The following is a 19,972-nucleotide window of genomic DNA, read 5'->3' on the forward strand; positions in this document are numbered from 1 at the left end:
TACAAAGCACATTTAAGCAAAAAAAAGAGACATTTCAAACATCAGATAAAGTTGTCTATGGAGCAACTTGATTCAGCCCAATGTGCGGCGCACCTATTGCTTCGAGTGTCTTTTACTTATTTTATCTGTCCCTGTTGGGGTGTCGAGATAAGTTGTTTCTTCATACCTAGTAACAACTATACAGAATAAAATATTGCGTAGAAATAGGGAAGACTTTCTTTAGTTGAATTATTAAAAATAAAGTTTTGCACAAACGTTTTTAATATTGACAAGCTTATAATTACAGATTAAGTCACCGTTTGGAACCCTGCTTCATGGTAACAGTAAATACAACAACGTAATGTATGGTAATTGAATAATGCATTAATTAACGTCATTTAACGGCACGAGTCCAACGTTTAACATTCAAATATATAATTTACAATATTAAATTAACAATAACGAATATTTTAAGAGAACGAGTTTCGATTACACAATTCAACTGATACAAAAGTGCTGTTAGCTCCATCTATTGTTGAGAAGTGACACTATTCTTAATAGTACAAGGGCATAACGCGAGTGGCCGTGATTTATAGGTCAATTAACTGACCATTCTGCGACGACCCCTTCACGAGCTCACGTAATGGTTTTTCAAATTAAATCTCCCCTACTTCAACAAAATTGCTGCAATAACCGGTTCCCTGCGCCTTAATCAAAGATTGTTTGTTTTTCGGCTCAGCCTAATTTGGTACGGGGAACATACAAAGGGCAGATGTGTAGTGTATCACAATGTTGTGTTTCAATTAGGACATCATTTCACGTACACGCACACTTTTTCTTAAAGCTCCATTGTCTCGGCATTTTATATGAGAATTGTAATTCAAAAATAATATTGACACATCGCTCAAATATTTACATTTGGATGAATGTTATCATGGTGGATGTTATGAGTTTTATCATATTGCATATAAAAACAAACTTTGTATTTTATTCATTCCATAGAAGCGCCAAACGTAAACAAAAAGACCACCATACTTTATAAGACCTATTTTAAGAGGCAATCCTAGACTAGGCCTGTTGAAGATTGATAAAAAGCAATATTTCTTATGACTGTTTCAAACGACGTTAAATTAGAAAAAAAAAAACCAAAAAGATATTTTGACTCATGATTAGTGACTAAACGGAATTAAATTGGTAAAGCCATTAAATATAATATGACGCATTTATAACTTATGGATATTGTACATTCTCAAGTTATATTTTTTTTATAAGAAAAGGGCGGGAACACTTAGGTGGTCAACGTCGGCCATGGACATCCGTAACAACAGAGGAACTACAGATGCGTTGCCAGCCTTTAAGGAAATGGTAGGCTCGCGTCTGGAATATGGAAGATACAATGTGATAATCATTATAGAAACTATATGCATATCAAAGTAGTGGGTACAGGTTAATGGTATCAACGTGTACCGAAGCACTACGTAAATACATGTTACATGAGCGTGGCTAGCGAATGATCTAAGCTAGATTTGAGAGGTAGCAGCTACTGTTAATATGGTCTTATCATAATTAGCTTTCTTTATATTTCATATTCTCCATTCCAATCCTGCCTTCTGGCAACCCTGTTAATGTCCTGTTTTTTCGAGGAAAATTAGAGAGATTAATATGGAAACCAACAGTCAAAAATTTTCTACAACAAATAATTACAATGTATAGTCCTTGCTATAATATTTAAAGCGTTTGTTGTGGAACAGCAATTGTGTAGCTTTGAATATTTCACAATAACGTCGTGGCGCGTTGCCCTGTTCGAGTTCATTTCATATTGCATATTATATTCATCAAAACATTGCCTTCATCAACAATTTAAACGCTAACCTCCACTGTATTGCATTCGTTAAAGCTATGAAAGAATTTAATAATTTTAATCACGTGGACATATTTTTTAGTTAAACGTTACAAGTCCATAAATCTGTGGGTATTCGAATATTATGTACCGTCCGTTGACGAATAATAAATTAGTCCAGTACCAATCGCTGTTTCATTTACATCCCTACATTACAAAATCTACCTCTTAAAATTAGAGGAATTCAAAATTTAATCCTATTAAAAGGGCGTAAGGATAGCTTTTGTAATAGTTTACGCATTTTGGATGTATAAAGTACTTACTTACTTACTTTCTTACTTATCAAGGGTTTACTACAAAGTTCTATGGAAAAAAAAACTCTCACGGTTATGTCAACGGGTAGTAAACTCGATTGTTTTTTATGGCAATATAAACAAATGTCCAGCAGATGTTAAGTGAACATTGAACACGTGCACTTTAGTGCTTTAGATGGCGGACACTTCAAACGCCTATCTGTGTATTGATTTTATTTGCTAGAAAATAACCACATATTATGTTTTCATACATACGTGTCTGGGAAAAAAGGTTTTCGAAACTACGTTTTAATTGATCGCGATTTGCGTTGTTTTTTTTAAGTAACATATAATTAATCAAAAACAGGTTAAACAGACATACAATTATGAAATTCATATCTTGAATTAATTCGACTCGCTTTGTATCCCGATCTTTTCTTATTATGATTTTTTCTTATAATGTCTTATTGAGCCTTTTTGCAGAAAAGTATTACCAAAAGTTACCTTTTCAATTAGTCATGTTTTCTGTGAAAAACATTTGTCATATTATTATTTAAAACACTTTATCAGTCTCAGCAAACATATTTATCGGAAGTAATAACTCCCTGATATAACAACTGAATAAAAAATAAAGTAAATTATCATTGGCCGTGAATTGTGGATCGTTCGTCTGTTCGTTACGTTCAATTAATTTAATCTTATTACCAGCATCTGGATCCTGTTTGGAATGTATCGACTAATTAATTTTATTGCAATCACTGTGTCGACGTTCTGTTAATGAAAATGTCTGGATGCACTTGAATATTAAAATCATATGTACGACATAAGTGCACTTAATTAATAATGATAAGTGATGATTATAAGATGTCAGTAATTTTAAGTCATATGCCGGCTGATACACATTGTTTACTTTAGTTTCTTTTCTTTACTGAACATACGAAAAAAAATAAAAATGATAGCGCCTTTGAAAATTAACATGGCAAAATTTTTACACTGTATGTAATAACTATTACAAACTGGCAGGCTGACTCCTGTTTTTAAAAATGACAAACTTATACGTAAAGTTTCATTTGCCTCATTTAGATACTTTACTCTTTTATTTTAGTATTAATATTTAATCTGTGCATGTAATTTAAGCTTTATAAGCGTATTATAATCTGATATTCGTTGCGAATTTGCAACATAATACGAGAACAGTTTCGTTCCGCAGCAGGCAAGCGTGGGGATGACATGCGGTAAGCGCTAACTAAACACAAATTACAAATTCAACGAATTTAGTGTACCCTGTAAACAATTTTAAGATAGTGTTGGGCGCCAACTATAACAAAGATAAATAAATAAGGTTATAAATATTTATATATTGCCCATTAGCGCAAACTAATAACGCAAGATAACTCACGTAGTCTGAGAATGATGACAAAGTGTGTTGTTTTGTTTACCGTAATATTTATTAGGTTGTATTACGAAACGGTGTAACATTTAATAGTAAGAGTTATCTTAGCATTATTTATAAATATGGTTTTGACAGAAGTATTAAAGTATCGAGGTTATTAATTTAATTTAAGAATAAAAAATTTAGAACAAAATTAATTTAAAAAACAAATTCAATCATCAAGAGTTACAAGTTTTGTGCTTTGGGATTATGAAAGCTGTTCCACAATGTCGTTTTCCTTAAAACATTGGTCGCAGACTGCACATGTCTGTGTCTTCGTGTATGTGTGTGTGATTTAATTAACAGGAAACTGACGCATCTGCCGTCTGGGGCAGCTCTCACGTATATGCAAACATTTTTCGTTAGAAGCTCGTATGTTGAGTGACTTAATCATGATCGTGAGAATAAAGTACGTACATTATTGGGTTTGGAAATCACATAAGTTCTTCAAAGTCCGTCAGTATAAAAGCAATAATTTTTTTTTCTAGCAATAGATGGCGTTAATCTGACTGTAACAGCGTCCTAATAAGAGGGCTATAAATGTGCAAAACTTTACAACAAGCGTTTGTTTAATTTGTGTTTGCTTTGTGTTAAGTCAAAGCAAGTCACTAGTTATTTTATAAGAGCGGCATTTGCTATGCATCTCTCGTTGTTTCCGTTTTATCGTCTGGTGATGACATCTCTTTGAAATGTAAGTACACCGCCAGGGTTTATCGGTGATTTTTTATTCTTTTATAGATAAAGATGGTCGGCTTTTCCTGTTTTGCAGTATCGAATAAAATTATCTTAGGCACTGGAGTTAAATGAAATACAATTTCTACTTTACGATCCACAGCTTCTTAATTCTAGTTTCGGACAAAGCTTTTAAAGTAATTAAGGGTATTCGACTGGTTAAACTTCTTTGAACAATCTCTTTGGAATCATTTTGTTCGATTACTTTACTAATTATTTCTATATCGATAAACTCGTGATATAAATATGTATATGGATAAGGGAAAGTAAGAAAAAAATTAAGATTCATACGAATACTTCATGAAAACTAACGTACGGACTCTAATACTTGATGTCAACATATATATACTTTTTTTCATTAAATTAAATACTTCGTGTAACTGAAAAACTATAAACACCACACCATTTTCATTGTATCGCTACCAGGATATCAGAAATAAGTGATTACTACACCGTTGTAAAAACAATGGGCGCATAAAAATTGTCTGTCACCAAGTACAACGCGGCTAGATGACATCCACTTGACGGTTTACAAAAGCTTTTTTTTTTCAAGTGTCTGGGCGAACGTGTGAATCACTACAAAGCCAGTACAGAGGCAAGCGAAGTAAAAGACTGTAGTGGTATTTTAGAGGAAGCCCTTGTGTTACCGTCCCCTCATATCTATATGAAACGGGGAACTTTTACCTTTTAAGAGGACCCTTCTTATCTCGGAAAAGATTAAAAAACTTAATGGAGTGGATTTCACTTAAAGACATACTCCTATATCAGAGTAAGAGGTAAAAACTAATAAAAAATAGCTTAAAACAATCATTTTCTGTTGTTGTTACAGTTCATAATGATTTTACTACTTCTTCAAGACTAGCTGTTGGTCGCGATTTTTTCTTTTTTTTTAATAGAATAAAACATATTTTATGTTAGTCAAAGATAACTTAGCTTTGTAATGGTGAAAGAATTTTTGAAATCGGCACAGTATTATTTGAGTTTTCAATACATACGTAAATACAAATCTTTCCTTTTTATATTAGTACAGATTTTCCAGTTGGCCTTTCTATCGTCTCTCGATTTGCTTCTAACAATCAATAACTGTTGAAATATACGTATGTAGGTAAGTGAAACTAACCCGGCAACGAGTTTGGAAGCAGACTGGGAAGTCTGTACCCAGTTTCGGCGAAGTTTATTGTTCGACAATAAACAGCGATGCCGGGGTTTCGCTAAATCGAGTAATTTCAAACTTCTCGAGGATTAAAATTAGCTTTGATTGTATAACGGATTATTTATTGCTAAATCGCTAATATCTTAAATTATTGCTAAAAGTTCGTAATCGAATTATATAAGTAATGTAGGTATAGTACTCAGCTTGTTATGCATTTTGTACAAATAATGGAAACAAACTTGCAATAAATCTGTGTGTTTGTGTACGCTAATCCAAAGTAATAAGCAGATTCTAACTTCTTTATCAAAAGACATCGTCATCTCTTTCAATATTGAAAAGAAATACGAGATAGCAATATGTTTGTAGTAACGTTTCGACAGTGCAAAGAGTAAAGCAACAATTGAAGAAAAGACATACGGTTATCATATTAAAAAATTCCATCCTCTAATAAAAATAACTGTGTTATTATACAATTGGCTATCGTGTCATGTCAAGTCATAAGTCAAATATGGTATATTCTATGACTAAGTAGTTACTAATCGTGTAGCAACTTTTGGAATGCGAGAAGTTCTCAGTGACAAAGTAGTTTGTTTACATAGTCTGTGTCAACTGGTCGCAGTGGAATACCACCCGTAGTTCACTATTTATGGCAAGTTGTCAATGTCAAATTAAAAGTACACAGAGCGCGCACACTTTTAACTAAACTTTCGCATAACTGTTTAGTTTCGTTTTGATTGTTATGAGCTTATATGGAGGTGCGCACACTACTAGATATTTAGATTTTTTATATAAAAGAAGGGGCAAACCAGCAGCGGGAATACAGTAGTCGACGACGCCCATAGACACCCGCAACACCAGAGGAACCACAGATGCGTTGCACAACTAAACAGTTGAATGGGCCGTGAAACAATCGACAATCGAACAAAAGTTATGCGATAGTTTAGTCAAATATGTTCGCCCGCTCTTAAATTAATGGATTTTAATTTATTTGTCTTTCGATAAACGTGTGTTGTGTTTTTTAGACATCTTATAGATTTTATAACACTAGACCTATTAATTCTTTAGATGATGAAAGATTCTGATTCTAAATAATTATGACACTAAATAGTTCTTATTGGTCATAAACCTAAACGAAACCATTTTATTTGAATAGTTTGTAACTTACGCCGTTGTTCAATTTATTTAAGACGAAAAAACAGAAATAGGATTTTCTATTAAAACTTAACAATAAAGTATTGTTAGATAAAGCAAGGATTGTTACATAAGATTACTATGTTCTAAAAGTAACAAATACCTTCAAGAGTGTAATCTATTTGTGAGCACGTGCTTGAAAGAAATTTATTACCACAATAATGTGTTTCGTGACCGATCCTAGGCGCTAGGCTCATAGTTGTCAACGTGAAATTTAGTGTAATTGCATCTAGATCTCAGACACGAATCCATCTAAGAAATTCACGACCACTATTAGATACTATCAACTTAAAATGTTTAAAGATTTTTAAAATTGAACCGATTTAAATTTTTTGATTATTGTCCAAACTATTTAAGAGAACGGGGCGGGTCGCTACTATTTTGTAACTTTTCGAAAGCATATACGATTCAATATCTACACTAATATTATAAAGAGGAAAGATTTATTTCTATAAAAATTATATTACAAAAAAAATATTTTGAAAATATCACCCATATAAAAAACTAGGCATAACTTTTACTAATTATAGAAACGGGATCACGAAGTTTACTTTCCATTATAGTATCGAATTATGATAAAATTACTTGATTACAGACTTGTAAATGCATTTATTTCGTACTTGCGTATGTAATTAGCATACGAAATGATTACTCTCCGCGTTGCGTGCGGTTATACGTGTAATTTGAAGCAAATAAGCATTCGTATATTTTTATACGATCAAATAACACGTGCCTATTGTCAGTGAACCTATATTATACGTTTTTCTGCTCTATTAATTGAGGTACGAATAATAGAAATGTTTGTTAACTTTATTATATTTCTAACTATTTTGATTAACGGTTATTAGAGAAGTTCAATACATATTATTATAAAAATACACACATCTGAACTTGTTATTATGTAAACTAGTGCTATATTTTCAAATATAAATCGTTTTTTTCTATATTAAATCTTTCATCAAAATTATTTGTGATAACATTATTCAAGGGCTTTGAGTATGAACAGTTACTTTTACCGTTAATCACTTTTATATTTAAGGACCTTACTATAAAACAACGGTAAAATTGGTTATAAAATCGATACAAGTGTGTATTCGGCTTTATCCAAAGTAATACTTTGGAGAAGGCAGCCGGGAGCGTGGTATCGCAAATTGCCGGTTGCCGTACGTGTGACCCGCATTTATTTGTAATTAGCAGCCTCCAATTGATGCTTGAACGATCGCATACGTGTGTACGAACATTTTGCTTCTCGAAGCGCTTTTTTTGCTTCTACCTTCCCTCATTCCTGTTTGCCCCAGGGTTGTATTGACATTTAGTTTTTAATATTTTCATTACTGTAATTATAGGTGATACGTGCTTGTTAAGTAGGAGTTATTTGTTACACATTTGTAGTCGCTTCTTAATTGTACGTTATTTATAACTAGCTTTCGCCCGCGACTCCATCCGCGTAGAATTAAATAAAAAGCAAAAGTTATGTGTCCTTCCAGACTATCCTCTACAACTATGCCGAATTTCATCGAAATCTAAACTTTCGCATTTATAGTATTAGTTAGATTTACTTTGCAAGTAAACACATTTACATTACCTCTGTCAAAATCAAAAACGTAAGCAAATATAATACTAATATTATTATTGAGAAAGTTTTTATAAATGTTATGTTATATAGATGTTTGTTAGATATTGTAGCCTAAACGGTGGAACTAATCGATGAAATTTGGCATAGAGTGGAGGGTAGTCTGGAGGAATACATAGGCTACTCACTATTGTTTTTTTTAATTCCTCGCCTTTAAAGATTTTTGTTTCATGGATAAAGAAAGCATGGAAAGGTATATTCAAAAAGGTACTAATATTAATTAATTTAGAGTGAAGGATAAATTTCCTCCAAAGCTTGACTTTGAAAGCGCTAAAAATGTTTCAAATATTCAAAACACATTAGGGCCCACCTTTCCTAATGCCTTTACCCCATTTACGAGTTTACATAATTGACGTATTACGTAACATGAAGTTTTTGAAGAAACCCAAGACGAGTTTGGGTTATTAATCTTCATTAGCGGGCACTTCGTCCTAAGCCGGAGCTCTCAATTTATAATGCCAGGTGTTAATAAAGCTTCAATAGCTTTCAATAGGTTATTTATATCATTGATAATTGATTTATTAACGCGTATGGAGTACAACGTAACGAGGGCGTACGAAGGTAACGTTTTTGCCTTCCAACCCCTCGATAGATTCAGTTTAAATCGTTATTTTTGACTCTCTTGGACGTTACATAACCTCTAATATATTCAACTAAATGTAAGCGAATTTAAAACCCTTTTTTTTGGGTAAACCCGCCATTAACACTGGCTATTTTTTAACTGACATTATTCAAATTTTCATTTAACGTTTTAATACATCTATACATGATCACTGACATTCGATGTCAAGTATAGTCTGTAATTTGTCCAGCTGCCCACAGACTATCGAAGGTATGATTAAATCCAACCTTTCTCCCATTAGATTCGGTTGCTCCAGAATCGATATTTAGTGCACAGTAACCCAACCACTCATTCGTTACATTTGATTACTAAAACAATTACTTACACATTTCGTACCTTCCCATCAGACAAGTCTAGAGCCTAGAGGTGGAACCAGGAGCTCGACTCTATCTTAGATAAACTAATTTTGTAACAGATTATAAATAAATTTTTAAATTAAAAAAAAAATCTAGGCTATTTCTCAGTATGTATTCATAAAACTTCAATTTAATCATAAAGGTTATATTAAAATTAACAAAATGAAATATTAATAATCTGTGGCATCAATTATAATCTGTCCGTCAATTGTTTTTTTACTCTATGTAAAAATTTAACATATAGAAATCAATTTGTAATCGATTCTAATACCCGATCATTAAAAGCACACAACATTAAAAGACCTGTCGTATCAAGATTTTATCGTTTAACGACTATAAATGCTATCGGTTACTATGATAATCGTTTAATTTTAACCGTTAATAATTCCAGGTGTTTTCGTATCAACTAATGAAGTAAAAAAACAACCCCATATAAACAGGTGACATTCATTAGTATGTAGCAATGATTTACTTTTATAGTTCTTATTTTCGGTTACATTTTTAATTAAGGATTTTTTTGCTGTAGTAGACAAGTTGATAACCAGTTTCATATAACTGGTAACATCTCTTAATAGAATACGTAAGTAGTAACTGTTCTATGAACATTGAAAGTGAAATGACAGAACATGTGGAATAGCTTTTAATGTTACACTTGGAGATATATAATTGTCGACAATTAATTTCTTCAGGGTAATTAGTACGTATTTTGGATCTCTACTGTAATTTATACGAATTATGTTTAACTAAGAGATACTAGTACTGTTAGAATATAAAAGATTAAAAAAAAAGAGAAATTAAACTGACTATCACTTAAAGTTTAGTAAGATTCTGAACGTTAACTAATAATAACTATTTCTTCTATTCTCTATTACTATTACCAAACGGCTAAACAATAAACTTCTGTTACACTTAGAAATGTAGCAAAGTATGTAAGAACAGAGCAATTTGTTCTAAGGGAACGGTAATTGTGTTCGATAGGATATCTGAACGGACGAGTTTGCCAAAGTTGGTTGGAGATAGTGTAGGTAAGGCACGTTCCGGGGTGAAATACACCGATACGGCTAACGTTCATCCATCATGATTAATCTCACTGTAACGGTAGCCCGTGGTCTTTAAACGATATTGTGAAAATATCATTCGAACAATATAGGGCGATGCTTTGCACGTAGAATTATCCTATATCAAAATGACTAATAAAAAAACATACAGACGAATTGAGTACCTCCTTCTTTTGGGAAGTCGGTCAAAAATATCTCTAAACAATGTAACATTACCGTGCTGAGCCAATCGAGTAAAACAAATGAACTTTAGTTGAAAATTCAAATTAAATAATACGTGTTAAAAGTTTCTTAACAAAACATTAACAAATGACTGTCAAACATTTTCCACCACAAATTGCGGCCCACCGAAAAGCGTGATATTGCCAAAAATAAAAAACAATAAGTACATACATTAACTTCTTCATATATCTTCTTCTCGTCGTAAGCAACGTATAACATTCCTTTTGTCCGCCCGTAGGCAAATATTTCATCTTCCCAATTTTCGACTTCATTCGATCTGGTATAGTTTTGCGCGTAATTTTGTCTAACTATTCAGTACACTCGCACCAACAATACAAGCCGTCCACGATGAGATGACGTAAGCCTAAAATTAAAAAGAAAGAAGTCTGTGAGGGATATTTACAGGACAGACGCTTAACTACTGGTGAATCAATAAAGCGAATAAATACAAAGCATTATACAATGTTTAACAAATTGCGAATTAGTCATGCATTAGTAAAGCGTCAATAAGGAAGGAATATTGCTCTAATTAGTTGACTAGTGAGGAAGAAACGTTTAATAAACACGCACAAAACGTAATTTGTAATGCGTTCATTAAAATATATTATAATAAAACAATCAGGTGCAAGAATAAAAAGAATATGCCCAAGCATAGTTGCATACTTAAAAGCAAAGGAGAGACTACAATTTAAAAAAAAATTGTATGAATATTGTTAGTAACAAAGAAAGCAATTAAGAAGATAATTATCAATCTTTATTTTAACTTTAAAATAAAAACAAAATTTACATTGAATGTAATAACACTTGTACAATTTTACAATGATACCAAAAACGTTGTGTAATTCGTAAGATTATCAGATATAGATAAAGTGAGGCAATAAACAGTAAATCATAAACACCACAACCATAAACAAAAGATAATTGGATCGCTAGGAGAAAGTCCGCCATCGACTGTCCATGTTATTGGGTGGAGAATAAAACCAAATTTTAAAGTTTTCCAATTAGGGATTTTCGAAAGTTACTAAAAAGTTGACTGCCGCGTTACTGACAATGAATTTACTTTTCTATTTCAGTTAATTATTCGTTACTAGCTTTCACCCGCGACTCCGTCTGCGTCAAATTAAAAAAAAAATCAAAACCTCTACATCTCCACAAGCCTCTGCCTCTCGTCTAGGTTTACCAAATTTCATCGAAATCCGTTCAGCAGTTTAGGCTACAAATTCTAATAAACATTCATCTATATAAACTTTCGCATTTATGATATTAGTAAAATATAAATCTTTAATTGATTCCAAAAATATTTGATTGTCAATATTTCATTTGTTTTAGAGAAGATTATAACTTACTTCGAAATGTTAGCAACTTTAACACGTGACGTGATATCTTGGACTTATCTATTTAAGAAAAGCAACTATTATTATCTGTCCAAATAACAAAATACCATTGCCTAAGCAATTTCTTTTCTCATAAATTTATTAAGTATTCATATTCAAATTTCTCATTTCATTTAACCACTGCGTACAAAAGAATAAAACATTCTACGCATTTTGCGCATGTTTTCTAATCATTGTGAAAGCTAAGTGCTCGTATAAAAGATTTTAGCATAAAATCTCGCGTTTTACGCAACATAACCTATACTTTTAGAACAAATGTAAGACGCTTATCACAATAAATACACCCACATTTATAATATATCAAGATATCAAATAGACCGCTAAATGATTAATCACGTATCATGTTCTCTATTTGGGTGGCGTGTCAGATTAAAGTAACGTAGATAAAATTCGATTTTAATTCATAAGGAGCAGGCATGTTTGACAAGGTCGAAGATTTATCTTACTAATATTGTAATGTGATAGTTTAAATGGATGGACGGATGTTTGTTAGAGTTTGTAGCCTAAACGGTTGAAGGGATCTCGACTAAATTTGTCATAGATGTAGAGGATAGTCTGGAAGAACACGTAGGCTACTTGCTTTTGTTTTTTTTATTCCGCGCGGACGGAGTCGCGGGCGAAAGCTAGTTAAAAATAAATATTAGCTTAAACATTGATGTACAAATTGATTTGCTGTTTGCTGTTTTAATATTTCGAACTTTTTTAATGCCACGTTTTTTTAAAGTTTCTTCAAACTCTTGACTATGTTATCTCTTTGGTCGTTATAGTACTTAGAACTTTTTTATATGTATAGATGTACTCAGTTAAAATCGTTGCAAATACTAAGTTGAAATTGTGGCGACTTAAATGAAATTTTTACTACCAGGGTCTAAACATATGATTGATACTTTCTGGACACACCTAAGTCACGTATTGTTAATATAAGAATTCACAATATAAATTTAGATTATAATAAAAGCTAAATATACTTTAAGATAACAACAATGTGCGGTCAATGTCGTTAGTACATTAAGTAAAATGATTGCTTTATTAGGACGTGATCGCATATCGTGACGTCACATCCGCAAACTTAATACAAACACATCTGTCAAGTTTGTAACATCGGCGCGTGGGAGGACCATTTTGTTATTACAGCGCAATGTATCAATTTAAAGTCATGACTACACATATCCAAAGGAATTCGCGATCTAGATTAAATTAAAAGTTACAAAATCCTATAATATTAAGACAGCTTCCAATGTGAAAGTTTACATGTATGAATGGATTGATTTTTATTAGAGTTTACTGCCTAAATAGCTGAACAAATCTCGATGTAATTTGGCATAAATATAGTGAATAGTCCAGAACACATAGGCTACTTTGTTTTTTTTTACACCCGAACAGAGACGCGGGCAAACGCTAGTATAAGAATAAATAGGATTAATATTTAACGATCATCGAATTATTATCATTTTCCACATTATAAGGTTTTTTTTTAAATATGAGCTGTGGTCATTCGGTAAAAAGAAGTTGTATATTTTTACAAACAAGGATAATATAACATCCTATATATCCTCAATTATTATTACTGTCTATAACAAGAAACGACATTAAGAACAAAATAATTCCATAGCTCCCCCTATTACAACTTTAAATAAAATATTGTATTAGAATTCTTATAAACTAAGGTTTACGGTAGAAATATCTCATTACTAACCAAATAAAGAATAATTTGATATATTTCTAATTCGCTTTGGCAAAAAGCTTTTGCGTTAGTCTTGCGAACCGAGATTGGAATTGAAATAACATTCTGATGAGCTTTTTCGGTGGAAGTTTAATAAAACACACCATCAATCATTACATTTCTGACAAACAAAATATTGGTCTTGCTTATTTAAAAATCGAGTTACTTTGCTTTATTTTACACAATCTGAATGAACTAAAATTCAACTTTTTATAAACTTTAGGTAAGTATTTCGAACAAAGATTGTTCTCTTGTATACTTTGTACAGTAAAAGCTATTTCACATTTTAATCTGTAATTCACTTATTTAACTATCTGGTTAAGCCGTTCTACTTCAGCGTTAACAAAAAGAAATCCAAATGAACGAATCCTCTCATATAATGAGCACAAATACATTTTTTATTTTATTTTATGTACAGACTGCATTATTCATTATGTGCTGGCGTTTTGCGCAAACATTTTGAAGTTTAAAACCCAACAAACGCCGCGAATGCAAATTCCAAGTGCTCAAGCTAAGTGCGGCCAACGTTCGGATATTATTTTAAAAAGAAACTCCAATTTGTTTTGTACTCATTTGTACACGAAGTTATCCGATACAGAATTATATGTAGTTTTTGTTTACTTTTATTATGATGTTTAAAATTCTTTTAAACAGATTAAAATGGTTATGTATATTGAATCGAGATCGTTAAATGATAACATCTTCAAACAATACCGTATTATATCTGGATTCATACAAAACAATAACAAAAACGATAGGTCCTCTGCAAAATTTCAGCATCATTTTTTGAGCAAATTACTTTTGTGCATAAAAATAAAGTACAGTCCTAATATATGACCTTTATAACATTGAAGTACACAACCACGAGCTCTCTGAATAATCACAATTTTTAAGTTGCAACATGCATCATCATCTTCCTCCTTCTCCTACTCCTGTAGGGTCGGCACGACAGGTTTTTTCCTCCACATAACTCTATCGTACGTCATCTCAGTCATCACTCCCGTTTTGATCATGTCACCTTTCACGCAATCCATACATCTCTTTCTAAGTCTACCTCTACCGGTGTACCTCCACACTCATAACTAACGTTTTCCTTTTAACATGCGATTCATCCCTCCTCATAACATGCGAAGGAACTTAAAACGCCTAGGTCGATTCTAAATCTGTGCTTACTTGTTTCGTAAAGTAAAATAATAGAAACAAGCCTGTACAAACTGTAAAGCAATTACGTTGTTCTATCGAAACTTTATTAAGTGCAGGTTATCTTAGCGAAGGAACAGAAACACAGTTCTATGGCTTCAATCTAGATATTAAATCGGTACGCGGCAATTCATTGCTCTTATCACAATTATACGACGCCGCCTGCACAAATTTTATTGTTAACTAACTCTGACATGATTTTCTACGTCTAAAGCGGTTATTTACACAAGTATTCAAAATTGGGATAAATGAAGTATTTAGTTTCATTTTTTATACTAAAAATAAACCTCTGCGATGCCTTTGAATATTTTATAGAATTGAATTTAAGACTGTTTAATTTAAAAACAAGAAAAGCACAATAAAATCACAAAAGTTACAGTGCAACCTTTTGATTTGGCTCGTTAGTTACAAGTCTTCTGTCCCACGTGCCAACTCAATACTGATTACTTTATAATAACTTTGAATGATTAGTTTAATAAAATAAACATTACAATTAAATTTCGTTTCACAATAGTAGGTGACATAGTTATTGTATGTCAAATGTTCGTGATTTTATTGGGTAATTTAGGAGCAGTGTGGGACTCAGTTTAAGTACACAAGGCTAACAAGTCCCACGCATAATGGCCATCGTAAATCTAGAACTTGTCTAGACCACGCTTCACGCCTTCAGCAAATGTGTATTAAATAATAACTTAGTAGGTGTCGCGGTTCAAATTGATAAAAGATAAAAAAAAACAGTTGCGATATAACCTTGTACTAGTTGTCGCCCGCGACTTCGTCCGTGGATTTATATTTCTACTGTGTTTTACACCTGTGCCAAATTACAACAAGATCTCTTAGGCGTTCTGGAGATACCTTCTAACAAACATTCATCTAAACATTCGCATTGGTAATATTAGGAAGATTGTGGTTTCTGTTGCAAGATTTATTTGCATATTCTATCTAATTTGTACAAAGCTACTTGTATTAACTAAATTGGTAACTTGGATTAGGTCAACAGATTTTGTTTAGACAATCTACTATACTGCTTCCTTCTTTTCTAAGTAGACCACACTACCATGTTATTGTACACTTTAGTTCCACTTTAGTGGCTTTAGCCCAGCCTTAGTGGAATTAAAGTGTAGTTCCAGTTTAATTTTTAATACTTTTATAATCCAGATGTTAAGTTCACTATCGCGTTTAATCAAGACTACATAAATTTTAAATGAATATAAAATGAAAAATAAACTTATCTCGGTTCGAAACAGCTAGGCGGGTTGTTTTTTCAACGGCAAAAAGTGGTCATAAAACAAGCTCGCCGGAGGGAAATTCTCTAAATGTCATTAAACACAACTCTTTTTTACAGTCTCGTTACGTCTTTATAATGGTTGTACCGTCAAGTGTTTACCTCGGCCCGTACGCGGCGTAATGGCGGCCGTAATTATGATGGATGGCTTGAGTTGCGCTTTGAATAAACTTAATTGTTTGATGAAGACCTTGAGAAATTTCTCGTTATATTTAATATTATTAATTTAAAAACACATTGTACAAGAAAAGCAGACCATATATAGGTTACTTAAAAACAAGCGTCTGATAAAGGGGTGCAACTTTTACAGACCAATATATTCGAAATTCTCCCAACAGCCTACGATAGTTGCACGCTACAAAAGTTACAGTAGTCAAACAAGACTAATTGACCCGGTAAGAGAGGTTCTGACATCACGGCTAGTTCTGTCAGAAGCTATTTAAAACAGAAACGGGCACAGAAAATAGTAAAAAAAAAAGTATAAAACCCCATGTTATGACACTTTTTAATGTAGACAAAAGGGCGTTAGAGTGTAGTCATAATTTAGTTTGAATTATGCCTATCGGGCCAAATATTCTAGTCGGTCTATAGAGCAAATGTAAATGTGTATCTTTGTCTACCTTTCATGTATACAGATATACCTTTCCACATATTTCGAAACAAGATTGTTGATCCTAAAGAGAATTTCTTTATAATAAGCTGAACCAATGGTGTCATATATCGTAGCGAATTTCCATAAATCCATTTTTCATAAGTCCATAAGTCCATAAATCTACTTAGAGTCCGACATCTAATCTATTGCGAGGCAGGCTCAGAATAAAAGCTTACGATGTTATTTATATAACCTTCCCGACGATCTCTGGTTATATACACGCCAGAAATGTGCAAAAACACTGTTATTAAATTTAACATTACAGTTTGTAAAACTAATGAAGTAATAAACTGTGACGGGAAACAGAAAGGTTTTGTTAAATTAGTGGCTTTAAATGCTACGTTTAATATCGCTTTATCAATATTTAAGAAGACTCATGAAAAAATGAAGAACATAAAAATCCTGACATGGAGGCCCTTCGATAGTCTTTTATAATGTACGCAAAAGGTTCTACTTTTGTCCGCAAAATCCTAAATGATTTCATATTTCTGGTCAGGCTATAGAGAAATCTAATGTAGCAGTACAAACTTCAGTCGAATTTTCAATCTCGGTCTTATAGTAATTATTTGTCAGTTACATTACATTAATTGTTAACCTCAACAAATTGTTGTTCGATAAAGTACACGATTGAAATTTAAACACGCGAATAGCTAGCACGAGCGACATAGCGCCAACAACCAGTTTATCTAAAGTAGGGTATCGGCACATCCTTTTATGGTCTCTCACAAATAAACCTCACCTAACAACTATAATCCAAAACTGATCGCGTGCTTCCTGGTATAATAAATCTATATCACGTATCTGTTGATAGTATTATTTATACAATTTATGTAATAAACTAGTACTATCCATGATTATGATTTAGTAAAAGACTAGTTGTTGCCTGCGGCTTCCTCCACGCAATATTAAGATAAAGAAGTAGCCTATAATATGCCCGTCTATGTCAGCTACCCTTCAGTTAAATTTCAGTCGAAATCGCCTCAGCCGTTCAGTTGTCAGACAGACAGACAACATTTTTTAAATGCGTTTTTCGTAATCAGCAACGCAAATTCATCATCTTCCCGAAATCTGGATTTTTTCTTTTGATATTACAAACAGACAGTTCAATTTTATTATATTATCTAAGATTAGTTAGAGTTTACCATGTTTTGTTTTATAATCTACTATTCATAGCTCAAGTGAACTAACAAAGTTAAGATTAATTAATAAAACAATATTTTGACCACTCGGCACAAAAATGAGATTTGTTATGAAAAAAAAAATAAGAATACACATATGGTACTTATATGAAGAAAAACAAATATTTTTGAAGACAGATCGTTAAAAACGGTAAACATATAACTATACTTGGTTGTTTATTTTTTATTTGTCTTCAGTTCGTTGGTGGCCTAAGAAATCAAATGTCCAAGAAACGTTTCCGTTCGTAGTCTATAAACATTTCGTTGTGACGAAATAATAAACCCTGTGCGATGCAGGAATCGATTTAAGATAATCGATAAATCGGTTTAACGACTCGGTTATAACTGTGAAATAGTAGTTTTCGGTTAACACCTGGAACTGATCGATATTGATTTAAAATAGTTCCGATAAGTTATTGCACATTAAAGTTAACGAGTAAAGTAAAAAGTGAGGGTGTAGCTATTCAATAAATAATGCTATTATTGGAAATCTATTTACTAGAAGCGTATATTAGAATGGAAGCAGACAATGTCAGTTGCAAATAAAATTTAATTATCTTTGTCCTCAGACGACTGTATTGAGTTGACACCGTCGTAATCTAAATCAATGTTACTCTAATAATTTAAAGAAAATTTATCTAAAAAGTTTGCATCAAATTATTATTATGAAACACGAAATTTAACATAGTGAAACCACCGAGAGGACACTTCTATAAGGCCTATCTTGATAGTGAATTATTTGGGTCCATTGGATCGTAAATGATTGCGTAGACTGATTTTACATTGGCACTTGAGTTGAAGTACTGTTCAACCCAAAATATTCATCGGAAATAAGGACACTTAACAGTATTTCGTCGGATAACAATAATGTACGCAACAGTATCCATACATGAGTTACTACCGACAGTAAAGATGCTATCAGTCCAGCATTATACGTAATCTATTCAAATTCGTATTACGAAACAAAGTTGCATTGTGTCCCTTAAGGACATGTGGGCAGACAAGCGATTCGTGACAAACTGGACAGTTCTCTAAACAATAGATACGTAAGGACTCCCTTGGTGTTTATTCGAGAATTTATTTATATGGATAAAATGCATACTTTATGAGTTTCTGTATTCGCTAGTATAGTAATGTTAGATTTCTTCGGATAGCTCCCGAGTTTATTCAGTATTCTATGAAATATTTACTTTATTCTAAAATATACATCGAATTAATTGAAAGAGAAACTTGATGTCACCGACTTCTCGTTGACGTTCAAACTGGTATATATCTTTCTCCAATTCATAAACCGACTATCAAACGCAGATGAATTTTATACACGTAATAAAATACCGTTTATTTATATAGTAGTTACGGGTAACGATTAATACCCACGCGTTAATTCTCATACAATGTGTTTGTGGGCCGACCGGCGCTTGCTTCCCGGATCGCGTTGTCAGGTGGGGCGGATCGATTCCTTGATTGATACAAGCACCTTTACCAACGAGACATTTATGGTCAATGCATAAAATTAATACGCCTATAAAAGTATTCATTACTTTTATACTGAAATTTAAATATACTTTAGACTCTAGGTTCTCTAGACAGGATATATTCAGCTAACGATAGCAAACAAAATAAATAAATGTTTCTCACGTCTTTGTCTTCGCATGCATCAAATCTGTTCCTCGGTATAATTACCATTATGAGTGTTTAAATAAATTATATGACATTTTATGGATCGAGATCAATCTAATTGTAGACAATTTTAAACAATCATGCAATGCATTTATGCGAACTGTTTTCTTTATTAAATGTCTTCTTGTAGATTTAAAATTTTAAGTTACACAGTACCATCCTAAAGAGAATATAAACCTCATCTTGTACTCGTATACCCATATTAATATTTCGATGTGTAAAATTTAATGTAGAATTTATTAGCTACTCTCCTCTAGATGGCGTTAATTACCATTACAGAATTATAATTTAATTTATTATCTAGTCGAGTTGTATGACCAAAAATAACTCGTTAGTTACAAAATCGAAT

General features: G+C 32.4%; 1 protein-coding gene across 5 annotated transcripts in view; it reads right to left on the reverse strand.

The window, feature by feature from the left end:
- LOC106105193 (rap1 GTPase-activating protein 1) overlaps positions 1-19,972 on the reverse strand; it is a 197,409-nt gene that overhangs the window by 83,280 nt on the left and 94,157 nt on the right. For 3 of the 5 annotated variants that reach the window (XM_013285457.1, XM_013285461.1, XM_013285456.1), the window contains exon 2: positions 10,683-10,875. The exons of the other annotated variants lie outside the window; for them this stretch is intronic. In XM_013285457.1, the coding sequence (XP_013140911.1) occupies positions 10,683-10,783 (101 nt within the window). In that variant the 5' untranslated portion in view covers positions 10,784-10,875. The remainder of the gene's footprint in view (positions 1-10,682; positions 10,876-19,972) is intronic. 5 annotated transcript variants of the gene reach the window in all.

This window comes from Papilio polytes, unplaced genomic scaffold (assembly GCF_000836215.1).
Source record: "Papilio polytes unplaced genomic scaffold, Ppol_1.0 DF823177.1, whole genome shotgun sequence".
Lineage (NCBI taxonomy): Eukaryota > Metazoa > Arthropoda > Insecta > Lepidoptera > Papilionidae > Papilio > Papilio polytes.